The 26,266-nt window shown below is 41.6% G+C and overlaps 1 protein-coding gene across 1 annotated transcript in view; it reads left to right on the forward strand.

Annotated features, from left to right (window-relative positions):
- The window catches only part of LOC134910921 (CD109 antigen-like), a 195,467-nt gene that overhangs the window by 2,442 nt on the left and 166,759 nt on the right, over positions 1–26,266 (forward strand). Inside the window, exons 4-8 of the mRNA XM_063919309.1 lie at positions 3,077–3,313; positions 5,458–5,583; positions 6,692–6,731; positions 7,162–7,249; positions 8,057–8,153. Coding sequence (XP_063775379.1) covers positions 3,077–3,313; positions 5,458–5,583; positions 6,692–6,731; positions 7,162–7,249; positions 8,057–8,153 — 588 coding nt within the window. The remainder of the gene's footprint in view (positions 1–3,076; positions 3,314–5,457; positions 5,584–6,691; positions 6,732–7,161; positions 7,250–8,056; positions 8,154–26,266) is intronic.

The raw sequence follows: 26,266 nt of genomic DNA on the forward strand, positions 1-26,266 counted from the left end.
ATAAGTATTTCCCCCACTTCACTCCACCCTTTATATATAAAATGAAGCTCTCACTTACCCAAAGAGCCCCCTCCTTAATTCTGCTCTGCTCTAGACACTTCTGAGCTGTGAGCTCTCACCACACCACCAATGTGTCTGGTGGTGCAGTAGGAGGGACCCGACTCCTTGTGCAGGTGTCTCTTAAACAGTAATCACAGTGAGTCTGTGTCTGTGCTGCGATCATGAAGGGGAAAGCTGTAATGTGTATTATGCAATTGCAAGGGTGGTGCTGGGGGTAATATGCAGAGTCTGTTCTTGTGGGGCAGGGCGGGAATATGTCAGCGTGGAGAGGAGCAGAAGAACTGTAACAATTGCCGGCAGCACACTGCTTACTCTGTGTGCATAGAGTCAGGGGTTAAAGTGTGTGTGTGTGTGTGTGTGTGGGGGGGGGGGGAACAGGGGGGAACAGAGTTCTACCATCTGTAATGGTAGGTGGAACTAGTTCCACCTCCTCCTTGGCCCTTCACAGTAATTCCAACAGAAAAGCCCACCCGCCACCCATGTCAATAGATGATACAGGCGACGCTAGTGTCACTAACGAACTTCATCTGCAGCCCATCCCATCTGGTATTCCCATGTGCTGTGTCTGTCAGGCGGCGTTCATCCCCTCCTCATATCCCAGCGGCTTCCTTTTCTGGCACGGAGTATGTGATCTCATGACATTACCGCTGCTGAAGTGAAGAAGAGCCATGAAAGAGAGCAGGCTCTGTGCATGCTAAATACAAGATGAGAGGGGGCTGGAGGGACACAGGTAGTGAGCTGCTGGAGTAACAGAGGCAGATATGTGTATAAGGGTCACTACTGTGGACATTATGTATATAAGGGGTACTACTACTGTGGGCATCATGTGTATAAGAGGCACTACTGTGGACTTTATGTGTAAGGGGCACTACTGTGGGCATTGCATATAAGGGGCACTACTCTGTGGCATGACATGTATAAGGGGAACCACTGTGTAATGTGATATGAATAAGGGGCACTACTGAGTGATGTAATGTGAATAGGGGTACTACTGAGTGATATAATGTGAACAAGGGGCATTGCTATGTGGTATAATATGAATCAGGGGCACTACTGTATGGTGTAATTTGAACTTGGGTACTATTGTGTGACCACACCCCTTCCTTGTGAGCCCACTGTCTTTTTATAACATATGGGAGGTAGAGCACAAATTTATAGGGGGTTCCGATACCCCTAGCACTGGCTCTGGCTATGCCTAATGGGAAAGGGAGAGGGGGTATGTGGCGGAGGAAATGAGTTCCACCACCTCTACAGGACCATTTTAATCTCTGCATAGAGTATTAGAGCCGCTGCTGATGGGTTACACTCACACTGTCAGTGCTGCAGGGATGCCGCAGGCCGCCCAACTGACTTCAGCCGCCAACGCTGGCAGTTTGAGTGTAACCCATCAGCAGTGGCTCTAATACTCTATGCACATAGAGTAATCAGCGTTCTGTCGGCTATTGTTATAGTTCTTCTGCTCCTCTCTGCAGTAACACTCAACATATTCCTCTTAAGGAAGAGGGGTAGCTGAGCAAAAGTAGCAAGAGTCAGGGAAGCATTCATCAGCAGCATGAGCTTCCGCCCTCCAGTGGCCGCCGCCCATAGGCAGCTGCCTAAAGCTGCCTAGGGGTGGCGCCGACTCTGTACGTAAGATCCCATAATTTATGTATTTTATGTTAGAAAATCATATATTCCACTGAGTACAGAATATAATTTACAGCAGGGGAGTTTTGTACAAAAGTCCAAGCTGTCTTGAAGTGAGTGGCTGTCTTCTACTTGAATGTAATAAAAAAAACCATACAGTATAACAAAGCTTTGCACAAAGCATTTGGCAGGAGCCCAGAGAAAATGGGTAAAACCTATAGCTCACCTCATGACATAAGCAATGGAGACAAACTAGAAAGTCTCACACGTTTTACACCCATGCAGATCCTAACTTGACCCTCCATAACATACCAGACACTTTAAAGAGACCGAACCATTAAGTGCACCAACTAAAATGATTGTGAATATAGGTTTGATTTTTTAAGCTGCTGCTTTTCTAAGCCACTGTTCTTCTATGGGATATTTGAAATGGCAAAAATGTTAAGTACAAAACTTGTGGCACATTGCACTTAATAAATGTATTATTGCCTAATATCTTAATGTCCAGATCAGTGAGTTTAGCGGAAACATTGACATTTACCAGATAGCCTCGCCCTACTATCTACTATAAGAAAAATAGTGTACTTACATATACACACTGTGCATGTTTTGTATAAAATATCTTTGTGCCCCTACATTGGATATACAAACAAACTCCAACCCTAACAGAATTAAAACGTTCCCTTCTAAAAACACTTTTTCTGGAAGACAAGCCACACTTCCAGATGTGGAAAAGGGTGTCTCAAAATTTTATATAAATGGGATCCGTTTATTATAAATATAGATGTTGTTACACAGAACCAGATTCAGAAAATATTTGAATCTACTACATGGGTTCTCTATCGCCAAATTGAACTCAATGGTTAAACTCAATAAATAAAGGTAAGTGATAAGAAGAACCAGAATACTGGTCCCTTGCAGTGCCTAGTCTTGTCTTGCAGTGCCTTACCTTCCCTCCCCCCTCCTTCCCCTCTATGTTTCCTACACCCTTTATTTTAATTTAATATATGTTTGAATTCTATCCTTATTAAATGTTACAGTATTTTTGTTTGTGACAAAATCCTGAAATCTATAAAGTATCAAAAGGTATCGATATTGGTTACTTATTATGTTTATTGTCTATTTAACCAACCAATATCTAATGAGAACACATCACACAATTCATGTTTTCCTCATTTTACCAGTTTATTTGGAAACAAAATATTGTAACAAAATTACATATGTGATACTTTTACTATCTATGCAAATGTAATGAAAACTGTAACTATATTGGTTCAATTGAAAAGTCAATAAAATAGTTTATATATAAAAAAAAAAAAAAAAAATATATATATATATATATATATATATCTTTGTGCCTCATTTTACAGCAATGTTCTTTCTTCTTCAGCTACAGCTGCCAGTAAATGCAATATCACGGTTTTATACTATGGTTGTAAGAGGATCAGATCCGGAGGAAATGCTCTTCTCATATGAAGCTCAGCTAGAGATGACAATGGCAAACATATCTATATTTATACAAACAGACAAAGTGACCTACACAGCAGGAGAGGTGGTCAAAATCCGAGCTGTTGCTGTAGATCAAAACATAAGGCCGTACAGTGGACTCATTGATATAATTCTAACAGTATGTATCAGCTATCGACCTATCTCTCTATCTATCTATCTATCTATCTATCTATCCTATTTTAGACGAATATTGTAAATAAAAAATAGAATTTATTATTATTATTATTATTATTATTAATAGAACACACACATTTTACAAAATGAAGTGCCTTTGTTAACCATTTTGAGACATCAGATTAATAAAGTTGGCTTTGTATCTTACTTGCAAAATACATATTTCCATACAACAAACGCAGATTTGTCATATGTTGTACTCCTATGAATGGAAAGGTGTAATGAAGCCTACCTCTTGTTTTGCTGGTGTAGCAACATGGAATTATTATGAAGGCAAGCAGCAATAGCTAAAATGCTCATGTTTGACTGAATTTTCGAGTCATTAAGGTTGCTTCTCTATTATTTGAAGTGAAATCCATCTATTTACATTTCTCAGTATATATATTTCCAATTGGACTGCAGCATGGAAGAAGATTCCAGGGGTTCTGAGTAGTCAGGAAACAACACCCTAATCCCTCCTTAACCCGTCACAGACCAAATTATTTTTCCAAGACAGAGACAGTTTTGTCTTTGCCTGTTGCACAAGCCAAGATCAGAGCTGCTGCACATGTGCAGTAACTCCTTGAACTCCTTGCGGCTCCTGCCATGGGCCTTTATGGAGCTCAGTGACTCACTGCTCACAGCTCAAGTGACAGGAGATAAGGGCTGCTGCTGTGTCACTGCTAGCCCATCGTTAGTACAGTAATTAAATTAATTATATGTTAGAGGTTCTTAGTTAATTTGCCGAACAAAGTTAAAATTGAACATTGCATCTGTTGTCTTTTTCAAAATGATCAGTCATTGTAAATATTTTAAGGAATAAGGGGAAAAATGTACTAAGCCTTGGAGAGTGATAAAGTGGAGAGAGATAATATACCAGCCAATCAGCTCCTAGCTGTCACGCTACAGGCCGTGTTTGAAAAACGATGGCTTAGTACATCTCCCCCAATTTCCGCAACAAATAGCTTTTATGATTTCTATTATCCTAATTTATGGCAAAATTCTGTGGCTATCAAACTCTACATTACAATAGCAAGGTGTGATATTGTTCACCAAACATTATTCATACTTTCACATGAGATAATTCTAAAATTTGACAAGAGAATAGACTTTTACCATTTGTAATACCCCCTTTAAAAATCCTATGTTTACCCCTGAGAACAGAGAGAATTATATTGTCTTTTTGACACATGTACAGTGCTCTGCTCTGCTAATAAAACAGCTGTTAAAACAGTTGTGTTGATTACATTATAGAAAAATATTTGTGACTTAGGGGTCTATTCATGAAGCAGTGAAAAGAGTGGAGAAGCAAGCCTGTGGAGAAGTTGTCCATGGCAACCAATTAGCTGCTCTGTACAATTGTACAGTATGCAAATTATAAATGTTACTGCAATGCTGATTGGTTGCCATGGGCAACTTCTTCACTGGCTCACTTCTCCACACTTTTCACTGCTTCATGAATAGACCCCTTAATTGACCATACATGTTGTAGTCTACAATGGACATGATGATGTGGTTAACATGTTTGTATAATCTATCTTTGACTTTCATTGACAGTAAGCATAGTGCTGGTATTCTTATCACACATATATATATATATATATATATACTGCTGGGCATGTCATAATACCCAACTGCAATACCTCTTATTGTTAGCCCCAGTTATTTAAAGCATAATCTACTTACTTGTGTTATCAGCCACTTTGTATATAACCAAGCTACTCACTATAACTTTAATTGAGTTTTGCTGTACATTGTTTTTTCTCATATCTTAAAGGTAATTTTGTTACTACAGGTGTACTGTATTTTTACTCTCACTTTCATAGCATGACAATTTTTTTAATGGAGATAATTCATACCTTTCTCTGTACTAATTTGCGAACCCCAAAAGTGGTGTGGTTTAATGGACAGAAGGTGCTCCACCTTCAGATGTGTTCATGAGAATTGGGCTGGCAGATGGATGTGGGGCATAGCTAGCCCTGATTTTGCTTTTATGGGTTATGATTAATTTGTGTCTCATTTACAAGCTCTATGTATTGGTAGCATGTAATGTGTAAGGTACAGCCTAAACATTCTATTATCTCTGTTTCTGTCTATTTTTTCCTGAAGGATTCACAGGAAAATATTATCCAGCAGTGGCTGAAAATGAAGCCCGATTTAGGAGTATTGTCTATGGAATTGGTGCTTTCTAATAATCCTAATCTTGGTGTTTGGAGAATACAGGCTACTACAAAGGTAAACAAACACAATATATTTTTTACATTTATATACAAACCAAGTTGCTTTCCTAATACTGTAGGTGATCAAAACAAAGTGACTGTGTGTAGAATTGAAAGACCAAATGCATTGGGATTGTAGTCATGTCAGACTATCCCACTGTTGGTTGACACGTAATGGCTTTATTAAATTAAATTTTATATTTTAACTATTTTATATGCATTTGTGTTTTTGCAGATAATAATTATATTATCACTTTTAATTAGTGGTATAATCCATTAATTTCTTTATTACACTGTGGAGTTGCGCTATGTTGCTGTGTGTGTGTGTGTGTGTGTGTGTGTGTGTGTGTGTGTGTGTGTAGGGCGTCTGCAGGGCAAACATACTGTAAGCAGCATTGGAATGATGCAAAACGAGACATGTGTACTGTGCATGGTATGTGAGTGTAGGTGCCTGTGGGAACTAGTCGTATGTGCAGCTGGGAACTGGGCAAGGTATAATCTACTGGGTGAGTGGATATCAAGTTATATACACACATAATCACAAATATGTTATTTTATCTTTCAATATCTTTCAATACTTCTATTTTTTAAATTAGGGTAATCTACAAACAATGTAGGAATCATACCATATCTGTAGATTATTTCCTTTACAGGTGAAGAGCTAAGATTTTTTTTTTTTGAGAATAATGTAAAATATCCACAAATTGTCATTAAAAAAACCCCAAAAAAAACAGGAAACTGGAAATTAAATTGTTACTCTTTATTGGACAACTTAGTACCAAGATTGTCTCATGTTTATACAAATATGTACAGTACAGAGCAATTGTGTGATTTACACTGTATATACTGTACTGTACTGTACCAATTTGAGAACCAGCTTGCTGAAGAAAACCCATTTCCACCCAGATATGGCTGATGTAAAAATTAATTCTGGATAGGGACATGCATATAGCTACCGTTTGCCTTAAACTAGCATTACTTTCTGTGTAAGTATTATTACATATTACATATTACATACTACATACTATTATGATTTTTGCATTTCAAAGATTGCAGGAGCCATTTTTCATCAGTTTAAATGGTTATAACAGCACTTTCTAAACAAACTTTTATACTTCTTTTAGATGTTTTCCAACATTCAATATTTTGTTGTTGATGATTATGGTAAGTTAACAGGTTGAATTGGTTTTTTTGCATTTGTCTCTTCTATTAATATATTTAAATGAAGCACATCTGCTACTATGCAGTTGGAAAAAGGTTATTTTAATGTATACCTTTATGTAATCCAAATGAAATGACTACAGTATATACTATTTATAGTATAGATACTATAAATCAAATGACTATATACTATTTATAGTACAGATACTGTACTAGTGAGATCTGTAAAGAATACAGTGAAATGCAATTAGTTTCCTCTAGTAATATTTCTAATAGATTATTTTGCTGTCAACTTAATGAACGCACTGAGATCTAAGTGAGGTTTTGTGAATACAGTATATTCAAATCACCTTTATTCACTAGTAAACATAACCTTAAATATATATACTTTCAGCTCTCACAAATGTTTCAGGTATTTTTTTATTCATTACAGTTTTGCCCATATTTGATGTCTCTCTCAAAGTCCCATCTCTTTACGTTGATCCAAAACAACCCGGTATTTCTGGAACTGTCACAGCAAAGTAAGATATTTTATCCAATTTTGTAATTTGTAAATTAATAATGCATTTACTTTTGATCTTATTACTATTAGCTGTAAATTACAGTATATTAGAATTTTAAATGATCATTATCATTTTCTAACATACTGTATTTGTAAAATAGAGTTTGTAATTGAGAGGATAGTTAAAACCCCTGCAACTCTTACTTAGCCCAGTTAGGGCTGTGATCCATAGAATAAGAACTCACAAATGTTTGACTCTTTTTTGAAGAAATTAAAATAAAGTGATACCTTTATTGTAGAGCTGTGCAGTCCGGCTCTCCAGAAATCCAAATAAATCCGAATTTTGTGGATCTAAACCAAACCAAAACCCAGTCTAGATCTCCCGAGGAGATCCAATCCAAACCAAGTCCAGGTTCACATCTTCCCGTGGTTCGGATGTCAGATTTTACATTTGAATATCGTGGTTTGGATTGCAAAAATGACATGATTTTATTTTTATTGATTTTTATCTATTTTTTTTATCAATCATTATCAATGTTTTTATTGATTTTTAACCAAACCGGAAAAAATGAATCCAAACCAAAACACTTGAGGGTGGTTTTGCAAAACCAAAACACGAAGTTGACTCCAGATCCAGAGTAGGCCAATACCCTGTGAAGATGCTTTACGTTAAGATTATTTAATAGTTACTTCTACAATTCTCCCTATTACATCTATCAGTACTCAGTATTATATTATGTGCTACAAAGTGTCATGCATGTAATTAAATATGTCTATTACTGTGATGCTTTTATTAGTTACAGTATATGTTCCTTTGTCATTATAGCTATATGTATGGAAAGTCTGTGGAAGGCAATGTAACAATATCTGTGGTACCTACATATTACTTTGGATATGTGAGTGGTGTTAATAAAACATATGAGGTAAGACTTATTATTATTATTATTATTATTATTAACAATTATGTATATAATGCATTAGGCAGCTTATCCAGTATTATGCAAAAAAAATGTTATTAAAGTGCAAAAAAAAAAGCATAGAGTTGTAGCAACACATAAAGTGCATATGCAATCAGCAAGGTAACATGAAGAGGATTGATAGCACAACAGCCTATATGATAAAAATGGAGTACTTATCTAATGGTGTCATGGCAATAAGTAGCCTGTCATCCTCATGCCACAGATGACCCGACAGTCATTTTGGTACTCACACTGAACGTTACTCATGGGATAGGTGTGATCTGTGTACAAAAAAAATGTGATATTAAGAGCTTGGAGGAGAATTTAGAAAATTCTCCCACAATTGCCCATTAGTACATTTCAGTGATACTAAAATAATGTGAAAAGGGTATGTTTTCACATATTTTAGTAAAAATAATATTGATAAATAATGCTGTTTATATGTTATTTTTTTCACTTTATATACAGAGTTTTGCATACTACTGGATTGAATGTGATGGTTCTAGCTTTTTCATTACAGTGCCCTCATGCTTTACACTTTTACACTTTGTAGGTGCAGCTAGTTTCATGTTGGTCTATATATATATATATATATATATATATATATAGACAAGATATAGAATGCGGCACTCAGGAAAAGAATAAATCGTAGACAAAATTCGTATCAACGTTTCAATCTATTTAGATTGTCTTCAGGATACAGGTATAACAAGAAAAACGTGACTTACCCGAACTTTATCAAAAAGAAGGTTATGACTTATTGCATCTTCAATTTAATCGGCAGAGCATCTCATTACCTAAATGCCAAAAGTGCATGACAGAGTCTAGGTTAAACTACATGCTAATTATAAGGGGATAGAATACTTAATAACATGATAGCGTAAGGATTTCATTAAGACCCCTGGGATAAATAACATCAAGGCGATGAATCCATTCATTTTCTCGTTTGATTAACATCGCATCACGATCACCACCTCTTTTAAGAGGTGGAATATGATCGATCATGCGATAACGCAAACTGGGAAGCGTATGTCGGCTTCTTGGAAATGGCGAGCAACAGGTTGCTCGCTATAGCCATTTTCAATGGCTGCCTTGATGGATGACCTATGGGCCACCATCCTTTCTTTAAATTTTCGTTTTGTTTTCTCAATATAAGTGAGGCCACAAGGACATAGGATCTGATATATTACAAACATGCTATCGCAGGTAAGATGATGTTGAATACAATATTTCTTTCCAGAGTGTGGGTGATTAAAGGAATCACCTTGAATCATAAATTTACATGTAGTGCAAGAGCACTTAAAGCACCCTGGTTTTTTCTTTAAAAAGTTCTTTACTGTGGACTGTATAGGTGTAGAGGTAATATCAGGTTTAACCAAATGATCGTGTAGGTTTTTAGCTCTAGAATAGCAAGGCATCAAAGATGTATTAGATAGCTGTAAATCAGGGTCAGTAGTGACAACATGCCAATGCTCTTTGGAGATACGGTTGACAATAGGTGACATATGTGTGTATCTATTTACCCAGGGAAATTTCTTTGGGGTTGCTGTTGACACATTGTCTTTCTTTTTTAACAATAATGATCGATCTTGACTCAATGCTGACACTTTGGCATTCTGTAGCAATTTAGATGAATAGCCTCTCGCTGAAAATTTGATGATTAATTCATCAATTTGGGAGATAGCTGTCTCACGGCAGCTATTGATACGCAATATGCGTATCATTTGTGAGTAAGGGAGGCCGCGTTTAAGACTAGCAGGATGATTGCTCTGGTATTGTAAGATCGTGTTCCTATCTGTGTCTTTGGTAAATAGTGTGGTAGTAATTTTTCTATCTACTATACCAATTTGGACATCCAGGAAATGTACAGTGTCTTGACTCATGGTGAAGGAGAGTTTGACCGGCGTAGAGGATGCATTATTTACTCCAATCAAATCAACAAATTCACGCTGGGTCCCTGTCCAAATTAACAAAATATCATCTATATATCTAGTATAGAAAAATATTTTGGATGAAATAGATTATTTTTTGCAGATTCATCTATTTCATCCAAAATATTTTTCTATACCAGATATATAGATGATATTTTGTTAATTTGGACAGGGACCCAGCGTGAATTTGTTGATTTGATTGGAGTAAATAATGCATCCTCTACGCCGGTCAAACTCTCCTTCACCATGAGTCAAGACACTGTACATTTCCTGGATGTCCAAATTGGTATAGTAGATAGAAAAATTACTACCACACTGTTATGCACACCAGTGCCTGCAGGAAAGTACTGGTGTCAGGACTGTTATGCACTCCAGTGCCTGCAGGAATGTACTGGTGTTTGAACTGTTATGCAAAACAAATGGACTTACAGACAGACTGGGGAATATGACATAACGTACACAGAAGGTGATAGGGTAACAAAATACACACAAAGTGAACAGAGAAGCCCAGAGGCTAAGGAACTGGGTATCTCCCTTGTATTAGAACTGCTCAGATGGAAAAAGCAAGATGTTGTGTTTTAATACGTAGAGAACCCGAAATGCTGTTGCTAAGAGCAACAGCAAAACCCTAAAGGGTTACCAACGGGTGTGGCAGTAAACTCCTTGGTCAGAGATGGAATGATAGACACAAGGAGAGTCTCCACAATCCTAATTCTCACTTGCAGTGCACAGGTTCAGCTTACTGCCACTAAACTGACCCCTGACACCTAGCACAGTGAGACAGGATTAGACAGGCAAGTCTTAGAATACAGCCGCAAACTTGCTAAGTTCACAGAGTAGTAACAGAACCCCAGCAAGCTAAACGACTGACTCCAGTCTTACTGCTAGGTCTGGATTGGCAGAGTGTAATACCAAATCCCCAGGCCTATTTGCAGTAAGCAACAAACAAATACAAAGCTACACAGTACTGGCTAACTTTCAGAAACTGACTAACCAACAAAGATTCAGCAGCATCTGCTTACCCTGAGAAGAGGCCTTATAAAGCAGGTGCTGTCCACGCCCCACTCAGACCTCACAGACTGTGAGCACAAAAACCAGCACCGGATCCCCTGCCATGCACAGAGCCTATAACCACTGCACAGCAAAAGACCCGAACCGGAGTATCAGCTGCGCTCAGGTCACTCCGCTAGCACTTGTCTCCCGGTTGCCATGACGACGTGGCAGCACAGGGCAGGAGACCCTAACAGTACCCCCCCTCTGACGAGGGGTCAAAGAACCCCTACCACCGGGTTTATCGGGGAACTGCGAGAAGAAAGAGCGTATCAGTCTGGGGGCATGAAGATCACAACTGCGCACCCACGACCGCTCCTCCGGGCCATACCCCTTCCAGTGCACCAAAAATGACAGCCGACCCCGAACCACCTTGGAGTCAAGAATCCTTTCAACAACAAACTCCCTCTGGCCACGTATCAGAAGAGGGGAAGGTCTTCCACTGGAAGAAGGATTACTAATCGCCCGTTTTAAAAGGGAACAATGAAATGTTTTATTGATACCCAAAGAACGGGGCAGATCTAACTGAAATGCCACCGGATTGATAACCCTGGTGATCTTATAAGGGCCGATGAACCGGGGGCCTAACTTATGAGATGGCTGTCTCAACTTCAAATTCTTGGTAGACAACCAGACGAAGTCTCCTAATTTGAAGCTGCAGGGTCTTTTCCGCTTATCAAAAACCCTTTTGGCCACTAATGACACAGACACAAGGGCTTTCTTCACTTTCCGCCAAATACCTCTAAGGACCGAAACCACAGAGGAACCACCAGGCGTGGAGTCCAGGGGGTCAAAAGAATTGGCCTTAGGATGATGCCCATACACACAAAGGAAGGGAGAGATCCCTGTAGCAGAGTGAGCCGCGTTGTTATAGGCAAACTCCGCCATGGACAGATGAGCAACCCAGTCAGTCTGACACTTGGAGACATAACACCTGAGGAACTGCTCCAAGGACTGGTTCACCCTTTCAGTCTGCCCATTAGACTGCGGATGGTAGCCCGACGACAAGCTGACAGAAATCTGGAGATCGGAACAAAATGCCCTCCAGAATTTGGCCACAAACTGGGATCCGCGGTCAGAGACCACATCAAGTGGCAACCCGTGGAGACGCACAACATGCAGCATAAATAATTCAGACAGGCGTCTGGCCGATGGCAGCCCAACCAGTGGAACGAAGTGCGCCATCTTCGAAAACCTGTCAACGACAACCCAGATGGCTGTCATCCCCGAGGATTTGGGCAAGTCCACCACAAAATCCATTGAAATGTGGGTCCATGGCTTAGATGGGATAGAGAGTGGATGTAATGGGCCAACAGGAACCCCTCTAGGAGTCTTATTTCGGGCACAGATGTCACATGCCCGAACCCACTGATCCACATCCTTAGCCACCGAGGGCCACCACACCGCCCTAGATAGCAACTCCCGAGTTCTGGCAATACCCGGGTGACCTGCCGACTTCTTGGCATGGAATTCCAGGAACACTCGCTGTCTTAACCTAGGAGGCACAAACAAAAGACCTACCGGAAGGTCTGGAGGAGCCTGCTCCTGTGCTCTAAGGACTAATGATAAGAGGTCCTGGGTAATGCCCACTTTAATACATGATGGGGAAACAATGGGCAATGGCTCCTCGGTGGTCTCCTGGATTGGAGCAAAACTCCGCGAGAGCGCATCAGCCTTGATGTTTTTTGACCCAGGGCGATATGTTATCAAAAAATTAAAGCGAGCAAAAAACAAAGCCCATCGTGCCTGCCTGGCATTGAGACGCTTCGCTGACTCTAAATATGCCAGATTCTTATGGTCAGTGAGAATTGAGACCACAAACTTAGCCCCCTCAAGCCAGTGTCTCCACTCCTCGAGTGCATCCTTAATAGCCAACAATTCCCGGTTACCCACGTCATAATTCATCTCGGCAGGCGAAAATTTACGGGAAAAGTAAGCACAGGGATGAAGGCGATTATCAGACACTCCCATCTGAGAAAGCACTGCCCCAATACCCATCTCAGAGGCATCCACCTCCACCACAAAAGGACGCTCTGGATCTGGGTGTCGCAGCACCTTGGCCGAAACAAATGCCCTTTTGAGACGGGCAAAAGCCGCTTTAGCCTCACAAGACCAGTGAGCAACATCCGCCCCTTTCTTAGTGAGTGCCACCAAGGGCGCCACTATAGACGAAAATCCAGCGATAAATCGTCTATAAAAATTCGCAAAGCCCAGGAAACGCTGAAGCGCCTTCAAACTAGTGGGCTGCACCCAATCCAGGACTGCCTGTACCTTGGAACCCTCCATTTGGAAACCTTCTGGGGAGATAATATATCCTAGAAATGCGATTTGCTGAACTTCAAATTCGCACTTCTCCAGCTTCGCCCCAAGCCGGTGGTCTCTGAGTTTCTGGAGGACTAAGCGTCCATGCTTCCGATGTTCCTCCAGGGAATGGGAGAAGATTAGGATGTCATCTAAGTATACAACTAAGAATCTATCCAAATATTCCCTGAGCACATCATTCATGAAATCCTGGAAGACTGCCGGGGCATTACAGAGCCCAAAAGGCATCACCAAATATTCATAATGCCCTGAGTGGGTATTAAAGGCAGTCTTCCATTCATCCCCCTCTCTTATTCGGATTAGATTGTACGCACCGCGTAGGTCAATCTTAGAAAAAATGGTGGCAGTACGAAGCTGGTCAAACAAGACCGAAATGAGAGGCAGTGGGTATGAGTTTTTAATCGTGATACGGTTCAATTCCCTGAAGTCGATGCAGGGTCGCAACGAACCGTCCTTTTTACCCACGAAGAAGAACCCCGACCCAACTGGAGACTGTGAAGGTCTGATAAATCCCTTAGCCAAGTTCTCCTGAATGTACTCTGCCATAGCCTGAGTCTCAGGACGTGACAGGGAGTACAACCTGCTCTTGGGAAGCTTAGCATTTGGCAACAAATCAATGGCACAGTCATAGGGGCGATGGGGAGGTAGTACCTCTGCAACTTTTTTGGAGAACACGTCCGCAAAATCTGCATAACACCCTGGCAATCCTGGCAAACTTAGCTGCGAGAGCCTGACTGGAAGGCTCAAGCAACTCCTGAAACAATCAGTACCCCAACTAAGAATCTCCCCAGAGACCCAGTCAAATTGAGGATTGTGGGCCCTTAACCAGGGTAACCCCAACACCAATGGGGCAAAAGTACAGACAGTCACATAAAAGGACAATTTTTCAGAGTGTGTGGCTCCAATAAACAAAGAAATCTGGCTAGTGCAAGAGGTAATTTTACCTTGGGATAATGGTTCCCCGTTTAACCCACAAATCTCAATTTCCGATGCCAAGGGTACTAAGGGAACAGAGTGTTTCAGGGCGAATTGGCGGTCCATAAAAACCCCGTCGGCCCCACTGTCCACAAAGGCCTCAGTCTTGACAGTTTGACCGAGGATCTTCAAGGTCACCGGAATGATAAAAGTCTTCTTGGGAAATTCTGACTTCTGGCCTGACAGGATATTTCCCATCACCCTCAGGCCCTGAAGTTTTCTGGCTTTTCTGGGCATGATACTACCACATGACCTTTATTCCCACAGTACAAACACAACCCCTGCTGTCTCCTCCGCGTCTTCTCACGCGAGGAGAGGCGGGTAGCCCCAATCTGCATAGGCTCCTCGGAAAATTCCTCAGAGTCTGAGGTTCCCTTGGGAAAGAAGGAAATCTCAGTCTCCCTTTCAAGCCTACGCTCTCTCAGCCGTCTATCCACCCGGATGGATAACTGCATGAGCTGATCCAAGCTATCAGGCAAGGGATATTGTACCAGTTGGTCCTTTATCTGGTTAGAAAGACCTCTTCGGTACTGGTGTCTCAGGGCTGGGTCATTCCACTGGGTATCATGGGCCAACCTCCGAAACTCCGTACAGTAAACCTCAATTGGCCTTCGCCCTTGCTTAAGGATCGAAATCTGAGCCTCGGCTGAGGCCGTCTTGTCAGGGTCATCATACAACATGCCCAGTGCCGTAAAAAAAGCATCAACACTTTTAAGCGACGGACAGTCAGGCTGCAACCCATATGCCCAGACCTGTGGGTCTCCTTGTAGCAAGGAAATCACTATGCCCACCCGCTGAATCTCCGACCCAGAAGACTGAGGCCTAAGCCGGAAGTATAGCTTGCAGCTCTCCTTGAAACAAAAGAACTGCGAGCGATCTCCAGAAAAACGATCCGGGAGATTTACTTTCGGCTCCTTAACCCCTGCAGGTGCTGCTGCTGCGGGAGTTCCGCCAGCAGCCTGGGAGGTGTGCATTTTAATGGACAAATCATTAAATTGTCGAGTCAGGACCTGCACCTGATCGACCACCTGTTGCAACGTATTTTGAGGGGTATGCTCCATATTCCCACAAAATTTCAACAGGAGTATTAGGCTGCTGAATATGTTATGCACACCAGTGCCTGCAGGAAAGTACAGGTGTCAGGACTGTTATGCACTCCAGTGCCTGCAGGAATGTACTGGTGTTTGAACTGTTATGCAAAACAAATGGACTTACAGACAGACTGGGGAATATGACATAACGTACACAGAAGGTGATAGGGTAACAAAATACACACAAAGTGAACAGAGAAGCCCAGAGGCTAAGGAACTGGGTATCTCCCTTGTATTAGAACTGCTCAGATGGAAAAAGCAAGATGTTGTGTTTTAATACGTAGAGAACCCGAAATGCTGTTGCTAAGAGCAACAGCAAAACCCTAAAGGGTTACCAACGGGTGTGGCAGTAAACTCCTTGGTCAGAGATGGAATGATAGACACAAGGAGAGTCTCCACAATCCTAATTCTCACTTGCAGTGCACAGGTTCAGCTTACTGCCACTAAACTGACCCCTGACACCTAGCACAGTGAGACAGGATTAGACAGGCAAGTCTTAGAATACAGCCGCAAACTTGCTAAGTTCACAGAGTAGTAACAGAACCCCAGCAAGCTAAACGACTGACTCCAGTCTTACTGCTAGGTCTGGATTGGCAGAGTGTAATACCAAATCCCCAGGCCTATTTGCAGTAAGCAACAAACAAATACAAAGCTACACAGTACTGGCTAACTTTCAGAAACTGACTAACCAACAAAGATTCAGCAGCATCTGCTTACCCTGAGAAGAGGCCTTATAAAGCAGGTGCTGTCCACGCCCCACTCAGACCTCACAGACTGTGAGCACAAAAACCAGCACCGGATCCCCTGCCATGCACAGAGCCTATAACCACTGCACAGCAAAAGACCCGAACCGGAGTATCAGCTGCGCTCAGGTCACTCCGCTAGCACTTGTCTCCCGGTTGCCATGACGACGTGGCAGCACAGGGCAGGAGACCCTAACACACACTATTTACCAAAGACACAGATAGGAACACGATCTTACAATACCAGAGCAATCATCCTGCTAGTCTTAAACGCAGCCTCCCTTACTCACAAATGATACGCATATTGCGTATCAATAGCTGCCGTGAGACAGCTATCTCCCAAATTGATGAATTAATCATCAAATTTTCAGCGAGAGGCTATTCATCTAAATTGCTACAGAATGCCAAAGTGTCAGCATTGAGTCAAGATCGATCATTATTGTTAAAAAAGAAAGACAATGTGTCAACAGCAACCCCAAAGAAATGTCCCTGGGTAAATAGATACACACATATGTCACCTATTGTCAACCGTATCTCCAAAGAGCATTGGCATGTTGTCACTACTGACCCTGATTTACAGCTATCTAATACATCTTTGATGCCTTGCTATTCTAGAGCTAAAAACCTACACGATCATTTGGGTAAACCTGATATTACCTCTACACCTATACAGTCCTCAGTAAAGAACTTTTTAAAGAAAAAACCAGGGTGCTTTAAGTGCTCTTGCACTACATGTAAATTTATGATTCAAGGTGATTCCTTTAATCACCCACACTCTGGAAAGAAATATTGTATTCAACATCATCTTACCTGCGATAGCATGTTTGTAATATATCAGATCCTATGTCCTTGTGGCCTCACTTATATTGGGAAAACAAAACGAAAATTTAAAGAAAGGATGGTGGCCCATAGGTCATCCATCAAGGCAGCCATTGAAAATGGCTATAGCGAGCAACCTGTTGCTCGCCATTTCCAAGAAGCCGACATACGCTTCCCAGTTTGCGTTATCGCATGATCGATCATATTCCACCTCTTAAAAGAGGTGGTGATCGTGATGCGATGTTAATCAAACGAGAAAATGAATGGATTCATCGCCTTGATGTTATTTATCCCAGGGGTCTTAATGAAATCCTTACGCTATCATGTTATTAAGTATTCTATCCCCTTATAATTAGCATGTAGTTTAACCTAGACTCTGTCATGCACTTTTGGCATTTAGGTAATGAGATGCTCTGCCGATTAAATTGAAGATGCAATAAGTCATAACCTTCTTTTTGTTAGGCTTAATCCATTATGTGACACATATTATGTTGTATTCATTTCATGTGGATTGCTATACTCTGTATCATTCTTTGATTTCTTCGTTACAGCATTGTGGATTGCAGGGTTGCCATGGTTACTATAGACACACACGAGCCGGGTGGACGTGCGTCGCGTCTATACGCGATGACGTCATCTAAATGAGACACCGCCAGAGCCTCAGCGTGGTGAATGGCGCGATCCCGTTTGCACACTGTGAGGGGTATAAAGTTCGGGTAAGTCACGTTTTTCTTGTTATACCTGTATCCTGAAGACAATCTAAATAGATTGAAACGTTGATACGAATTTTGTCTACGATTTATTCTGTTCCTGAGTGCCGCATTCTATATCTTGTCTACATCTACCTCTATGAGGGCACCGGGAGCAGCTATTTATCAGAACAGGAGTGCCGGTCTCACGATTGTATATATATATAAAGCAGTAAAAATGTTGGTCTATATATATATATATATATATATATATATATATATATAAAGCAGTAAAAAAAAAAAATAACAATATAAAACAGTTAAAATTACAAAACAATGCTGCATGCCTACAGCTGTGTATGACTAATAAGTAGTTCTCAATTGTTGAGAACTAAAGGGAAATCTTATCACCTAAAGGAATGTAACAGCATTCAAACAAATATGAGTAAACTTCAGTACTAGCACCAATCACTGTTCCTTACAGACCCATGAATAATTCATTAAATTATTTCAGTTCTTTCTTTGCAGACAGAATGGTTAAATGGGATTCCTCAGAAACTAATGTATATTACAGAGAAAATGTCATCCCTTTATGCAGGATAAAAAAAAAAAAAAAAGAGAGGATAGAATACTATATTCAGACAAACTGTTGAACTTTAAAATGTTTTATTTTTCAACTTACCTGGTGTTCAGTGATAAACCCTCCTTGTTCTATTATATTTTGCTACAAATTGAACCATAAATGATAAAATGGGGGGAATTCAAATGTTATCGCCCCCGATATCCCGTCTAAAGTGACGTGAGATCGCAAGGAGCGAATTACAATTGATGTCCCTTATCGCGCTGATCGCGCCCATTAGTTTCGGGTTTAGCCACATAAAGCTTCTCCTGTCTTCTTCACAATATGAATAGAGTTATCTTGGAAGTCGGCTGGACCTCTCAGAAGAAGATACTTGGGAAGCTCCTATCTGCATAGGCTTGAGGGGCAGATTTATTAAGCCTGGTGAAGTGATAAAGTGGAAAGTGATAAAGCACCAGCCAATCAGCTCCTAACTTCCATGTTACAAGCTGGGTTTGCAAAATGACAGGAGCTGACTGGCTGGTGCGTTATCACCTTCCACTTTATCACTTTACCAGGCTTAATAAATCCACTGAGTTCCATCAATGGTCCTTGAGAAATTATAAAGGAGACCACAGCTGTGGCTCTCAGATGGGATCTTGTTTACTGACAACATTCCTTGAATGTTTTATCAATGCAGATACCCAATTGCATTAGTTCTTTTAGAGAGGTAGAAGCTGAATATTAAACTCATTGACCTGTTCAGATATTCATATCCTGAACTGACTATATAAAGCTGGAAAATTCCATTCAAAGTCTGACTGAATTTCTGTGTTATGCTGCAATCCTACCATAAAGCATGGAGGTTTAAAAGAAGACATACAGTAATGTCAGGGTTACTATATAGTAGGCAAAGGGCAAAGAAAAAGGTTTAATTGGACTGTAAAGTGGGATGACTGGTGTCAGAGCATGCCGTCTCCATCTTCCATGGAGTCAGATGTTGCTCAGCCAATCACAGGCCACCAGAGGGAATTAAGGAAGTCCGGCTGCAGCATTCAGATGCCTGAACAACGTTGTAGCTATACTGTGACCTAGGATGGTGGTCTCCACCATTTGCCACCGATACCAGCCCTGTCACCACTCCAAGTGGTACCATCCTGGTCCTACTGCAGCTTCTAACTGGCATCAGTCCAGTTCTGCCACAGCTCCTCACCGGTACCAGCCCAGTACTGCTACAGACTGGTTTTGCCAACACTAGCCAGGTACCAGCTCGGTTCCAGCCCAGTTCTGCCAACAGATCCTCACCGGTACCAGCCCGGTTTGCTACAGCTCCCACCGTGTCCAGCCCAGTTCTCACCGGTATCATCCCAGTTTTGCTACAGCTTTCGCTGGGTCCACCCTGGTTATGCCACAGCTCCCACCGGTACCAGCCCAATTCTGCTACAGCTTCCACTGGTATCTGCCCAATTTTGTTACAGCTTCAGCCGGGTCCAGCCCGGTTGTGCCACAGCTTCCACCCATACCAGCCCATTCTGCTACAGCCTCCACCGGATCCAGCCTGGTTTTACTATGACTGCTATCAGTGATTTCAGCCACGGTTCTACTACTGCTACTACTACCATCAGTACCAGTCCAGTTCCACTACATCTTCCACCTGTACCAGTCCGGTACTACTGCAAGTCTCCTCAGTGCCTGTTCGTAGGTCCTTCAAGCTAAATCTACCATCTAGGCAGTTTTCACTGCCATTATCTATTCATGAGAAAGAGCTATATTCAACCTCCCCGCTTCCTGCCAGATTCCGTGTCCACATGTCCTTCGTTAGGACCAGTTGCAGGTAATCCTGAATCACAAGCCATGACAATTGATAAACAGCCAAAAGGCTGATGTTTGTGGATCACCATGGAGAAGATAAATTATTATCCCAACCACTGTTCCTCGGACCCAGAGGAATGAAGTCTCACGTTAAAAAAAAGTATTCAGCTGTCTTAAAAGTTTTGGAAAATTATTTGGTCCCCACAAAACTTGTCTGGCAGACTTTTCTTGGTCTCGACTATTAGTACATCAACATCAGGGAGAAATAGCCCTACTTGCTAAAACTTGCTGGGATACATCTTGCACTGATTCAGTGAGTATATGTGAGTGTCTGAATTCAATTCGCCAACACTTGCACTGTAGACAGATTTCCTTCTTCCATGGTGTCAGGCTCCTGTGATATGGCTGGTGATAATGTTATGAATCACTAACCTAATTAGTGGTTCTACAGTACATGCTCACTAATCTAGATTGACACTGCTTGCACTGAAGATGTGACATTCAGCATCTAAACACAGTGATCCTCGAATGGCGATATGGTCTGGACCATTGTGCGTCACAGGTTATGGCATCCTAGGAAGACACTAGACGTACTGAGGAACGGGTGAATTGGTCAAAATTAGATAGAGCTGAGTAGTCAAAACAATTGGGGTCAATAACAAGATTCAGTCACAATAACAGGTCAGCTAACATCACCAGTACTGGATGTGTTAAGTTGCTGCCTTATATACCCACAACCTGCAGGATTTTGGTTGTGGCCAGGAAGAGGGCAGAGAGCAGGGATTATTCAGAAAGCTCAGAAACTACTGAACATCTGCATCTACTGTGGTTTGATTGGCTGAGCACTGATCTATGATATAACATGCACAAGGTTCTGATTGAAACTCCACTGAAAACCATTGTTTTAAATTTGCAAGATCATAAAACCATGCTTCTACATAGAACATAACATCTATTGTGCACACAACCAGCATAAAATGTTCAGATCATAGCTCACTGTAATGTTAAGAGTAGCAAACACACAGCTGCATACTTCCCAAAGGCTGTCCTTGTGTCCAAGCTGGTGGGGCAGGTGGGTGATGCATTGGTTCAGGCTAAGGTTGTGGCGGATGCTGTTCTACCAGCCTTTCCCCTGCAGCCGTGAGTAGTGAAGGAAATGCTGGGCTGGGCTATGGCCTCGTAGATGCCACTCAGTGACAGCCGATTTCCCTGGCTCTCCTCTAGTACCATTGCATTTAAAGCTACATATAAGTAGGGTGGCTTCTCTCCTTTCAGCACTGCCTATTACTGCTACTCTCAGTCCCCTGATGCTGCTGCCTTATGCTGCCCTGGGGAAGCTGCTCCTTTAGTATAGGCCAGGAGAAGAGCTGGAGTAATGTGTAATGTAATGGGGATGCTCTTAGACACTGATTGGCTGGGAGCATGAGGATGTCACCACTCTTTGATCTCCCAGCCTATCAGTGACTTAGAACAACCAAGAAGATAAGTTTTATCCCACTGCCCCTGGCCCAATCTATAGTGTGTTTTGAATCCCATAAAACCTGGGATCTAACAATTATAATTTTTGGGACTCAAAGATGACTGGGATCGGCTTTCCTACTGCTGACTAGACATCTCTGTAGAAGCAATCCAAAGCTGTTCAACCAACATCACATTGACTTTTGAATGAGTATAACATCTCCATACTCCTGAACAGATTTTTGACCTGAGTTTATGACCTTCTTCCCTCCCTGCACTAAAGATGAGATTTACATGATCATATGCTTCTACCACCAACAACAGTGTACCTTAAGGGACTAGAGCTAGACGCAGTGTTTCTTGACTGCCATTTTGTCACCTCAATAATTTTGTGCTAACACTTTCTAATCAACATCAAAATGTCAAGTACATTTTTGATTAGGCCCTATGTACATTCTTGGATTAATTGTAGTTTTAAAGTTCCCCACATGCAAATGTTTTCTGATTTAACTTTCTTCAATATTGAAACTACAGTTGTGGCGTATACATTACATTTTAAGGGGAAAAAATGCTGAATCTTCTAGTTTCATCAGCTCTGTGTCAACCCATGGCTTAATAACACATTGATGCTTTGTGGTATTCAGGAGCAGTTTATTCATTAAGTCAGTGCAATGCTGTTTGTTATTCCTTTGGGTGTTTCAATCCCTTTTTCAAATATTGGGTTGTGCATCAGTTCGATTCCAACTTTTAGCTCAACCGTAGATGTTGTCCGTGGCAATATTCTAATAGGCTGCCAATCAACCTGAATTTCCTTTGGCCACTCATAGCCAAACAATGCCTATCTACTACCATTTCATAATACATACTGTATACATTTATTTTTTGGACTTTTTCTTTGTGTTGCTTTAATTTTTCCTAGAGGACCCACTATTTATCCATTATACTGTATGTATTCAAAAATAGAGATATTTTGTCAAACTCTTTTCTGTAGTGACTGAAAGGTTGGATCCTGAATTTGGTTTCATTTTCAACTGTGAAATTTAAGGCAAGATGACTCTTTATCATTTTTCAACTGTCAGGTTTTTTTTTACTAAGCTTTTTTTTTTTTTTTTTTTTACTAAGCCTTAGAGAGAGAGATAAAGTGGATGGAGCTAAAGTACCAAAAAATCAGCTACTAACTGTCATGTTACAGGCTGTGTTTGAATTGAAAAATTACAGTTAGGAGCTGGTTGGCTGGTACGTTATCTCCATTAACTTTAGCTCTTTTCAAGGCTTAGTAAATACTATAGGGGATGATATCAGGCTCCTGGGATGCTGGCGGTCAGAGTACCGAAAGCGGCATCACAATGCGCAGAAACCAGACACCTGCTGGGTAGGCAAGCAAGGTCTTTCAATATGTCTCTTTTATAACATTCCTGCATTATTTACCTTTAATCCAACAGTAGCTTGAATCGTGTGAAGTTTGCACACATGTAAAAAAGAAGACAATCTCTGATTTAAAAAAAAAATTAATGTTATGCGTCATACAGTCAAGCCCATTTAGTTGTGACTCTGAGGAATTCTTTGTTATTTTTTACATTGGACACTGCATTGTATATTGTAATTTCAATACTACCTGGTTCAGATAATAACCTTTTTTTGAATACTTTCACTGCGCAAACCACCCACCAGCCAATCTCTTATTGTATTGCACACTCCAAAGTAAAAGTGTACAGATAACTGCTTCAACTCTGCTATGGACACAGAAGTACAGTATTTTCATCTTTTAATTGTTTTCTTTTAAAAATAAAAAAATCTTGTTCACTTCTTATGGGTTTAAGGTTCAAAGGGTGGGGGGCTTTTTACATTTAAAAATAGGGTGTGCAGTCTTAGTCCCCCCCTTTTTACTCTATTTTTGTGTATATATTCTACACTTGAAGGTGAGAATCCATCAATTTGGTATTAGAATCCCTCCCATCTACCCATATTTTTGGCCAAATGTGTGCTAAGAACTTCACTTATACTCCAAGTTAATTGTAAGAGTTTATCAAAAAATATTCTGTTAATCAGTATTCTTAGTGCTTAGAGTGCGGTTAGTAATGGTGATGCACAAAATGCATAGACTTGCTTCCATGTTTCCATCTCAGAATCAGCCCTTTTAGTCTACTTCTTTGATCACTACTTATCCTACCTCTTTCCACAGACACAAATCTTACTTAAAATTGAACAAGGCATTCAATGTGGTACTGTATGCCACAGATTTATTCAGAAATGGAAAATAATTGGACTTGATTCAAAACTATTGGGATAGATATAGGATTGGCCATATTGTAATCAGTGATGTAAGCTCAGAAGGTGGCCATATTAAGCAGTGCAGAACCTCACAATTGGGCCATTGCTGATTTACATATTAATTAGTATTCTGCATTCAGATTTCTGTGTTCGACTGATAAAGTAATGCCAACACTGTCACGATCCGGGTATCTGGACGCCATTACTTACCCTTCAGATGCCTCCTAAGGCTGGCTCAGCGTTCCAGGACCGGATCCCGCTGTTCCTGAGTTTCCACATGCAGAATGTCAGAGTGGTGATTTCATCAGCCGCGGCCTCCGCTGTGCCCGCGTGGTTAAATGTGCGCTTGTCAGTCTGGCGTCTCCTGTCTCCTGTGGCCGGCGTCGCCATTACTGTTTCAATTCTCACATGGATTACAAACCAAACTTCCCTCCAAGTGTCTGCATGGGCGCAGCCATCTTGGATTTTGTCATCTGAGCATTTCCACCAATCTGCTGTCTGTATTGTTGATTTGCATAATTGCCTAGCCAACCCCTTCCTTGCTGCAGGTATAAGTAAGCTGTGCCTGAGAAAGGAAGGCGTCAGTGCTTTGGTTGTCTAACCTAGTTCCAGTTTGTCTCTCTCCTGTGGTTGTCTTCCAGGTTCCAGCTCCTGTCTCCAGACTTCTGCTATAGAGACCCGCACCAGCATTCCATCTGCGGTGTAGCCTGACTCTCCGATCCATTCTGGACTCACCTGTTTCCAGTTACAACAATCACCTGCTTCCAGCCCAGCTTCCAGCAGTGTACAGCTTCTCTTAAAGGGCCGGTGTCCTTTCTGCAGTTTACCACTCTCCACCGGTATTATTATTTCACCGCTCTCAAACTCCAAACTTCATCAATCACCTGCTTCCAGCCCAGCTTCCAGCAGTGTACAGCTTCTCTTAAAGGGCCGGTGTCCTTTCTGCAGTTTACCACTCTCCACCGGTATTATTATTTCACCGCTCTTAAACTCCAAACTTCATTATTATTTCATCGCTCTCAAGTTCGTTTATTATTTAACTGGTTCCAGCCAGTATCCACTCCGTACCAACAACAGTCTGGTTCCAGCCAGTATCCACAGCAGCCGTTTTATCTTCAGCAACCCAGCCTTTCCTGGAACACCAGCTGGTACGATCCTGGGTTCTCTCCATTGCTACAGTCAGGTCTGGTAAGAACTTTCCAACTAGAAGATTATAAGAACTGTCTCACTCTACCAGTGCCTGTGGCCCTTGCCACCCTGTAGTACCCAGGAATTGTATTTATCCTCTGTTGACTTTTATGTTTCCTTTACTGTTGCTGTGTTACGGAGTTTGTCATAATAAACATCATTGACTTTTATCCTGGTTGTCGTGGTCACGCCTTCGGGCAGTTATTCTACATGTTACTTACATGTCTAGGGGTCTGATACAACCTCCCAGGTTCCGTTACATCTCAGCCCCTACAACTGAGGCTGCCTCCCGTCAGCTCAGGCCCTCAGTTGTGACAGTAAGCACTGACCTAATGAATCCAGCCGGAGACCAGGATCAAGCGGCCAGGCCAATGCAAGAACTGGCAGCCCGACTTGAACATCAGGAGGCTGCACAGGGCCACATCATCCGCTGTCTCCAGGATCTCTCTACACGGCTGGATGGGATTCAAACGACCCTCCGTGGACCTGGCACGTCCGGTGCGTCCACTACAGTGACACCAGCTGTAACCCCACCCACCTTACCCATTTCCAGTCCACATCTTCATCTTCCAACGCCAGCAAAATTTGATGGATCTCCAAGGTTCTGCAGGGGATTTCTCAATCAATGTGAAATCCACTTTGAGCTTCTACCTGGCAATTTCTTCAGTGACCGTACCAAAATTGCCTATATCATCTCCCTTCTCAGTGGCTCAGCCCTTGACTGGGCATCACCTTTATGGGAGAAGTCTGATCCCCTGCTATCCTCCTATACTGACTTTGTAGCTACATTCAGGCGCATCTTCGACGAGCCAGGCCGGATAACATCTGCTTCATCTGAGATTCTCCGTTTACGCCAGGGAACACGTACTGTGGGACAGTATCTTATACAGTTTAAAATCCTGGCATCCGAACTGGCATGGAACGACGAGGCCCTGTATGCTGCATTCTGGCATGGCTTATCAGAACGCATCAAGGATGAGTTAGCTACCAGAGACTTGCCCTCTAAGTTGGATGAGCTAATTTCTCTTTGCACGAAGGTTGATCTACGTTTCAGAGAGAGAGCAACTGAGCGAGGAAGATCATCTACTCCTAAATCTTCTGCTCCTCCTCCTCTTCAACCATCTCCATCCAAGGATGAGCCTATGCAAATTAGTCGTTCTCGTCTATCT

The sequence above is a fragment of the Pseudophryne corroboree genome, chromosome 4 (genome assembly GCF_028390025.1).
Source record: "Pseudophryne corroboree isolate aPseCor3 chromosome 4, aPseCor3.hap2, whole genome shotgun sequence".
Classification (NCBI taxonomy): Eukaryota; Metazoa; Chordata; class Amphibia; order Anura; family Myobatrachidae; genus Pseudophryne; species Pseudophryne corroboree.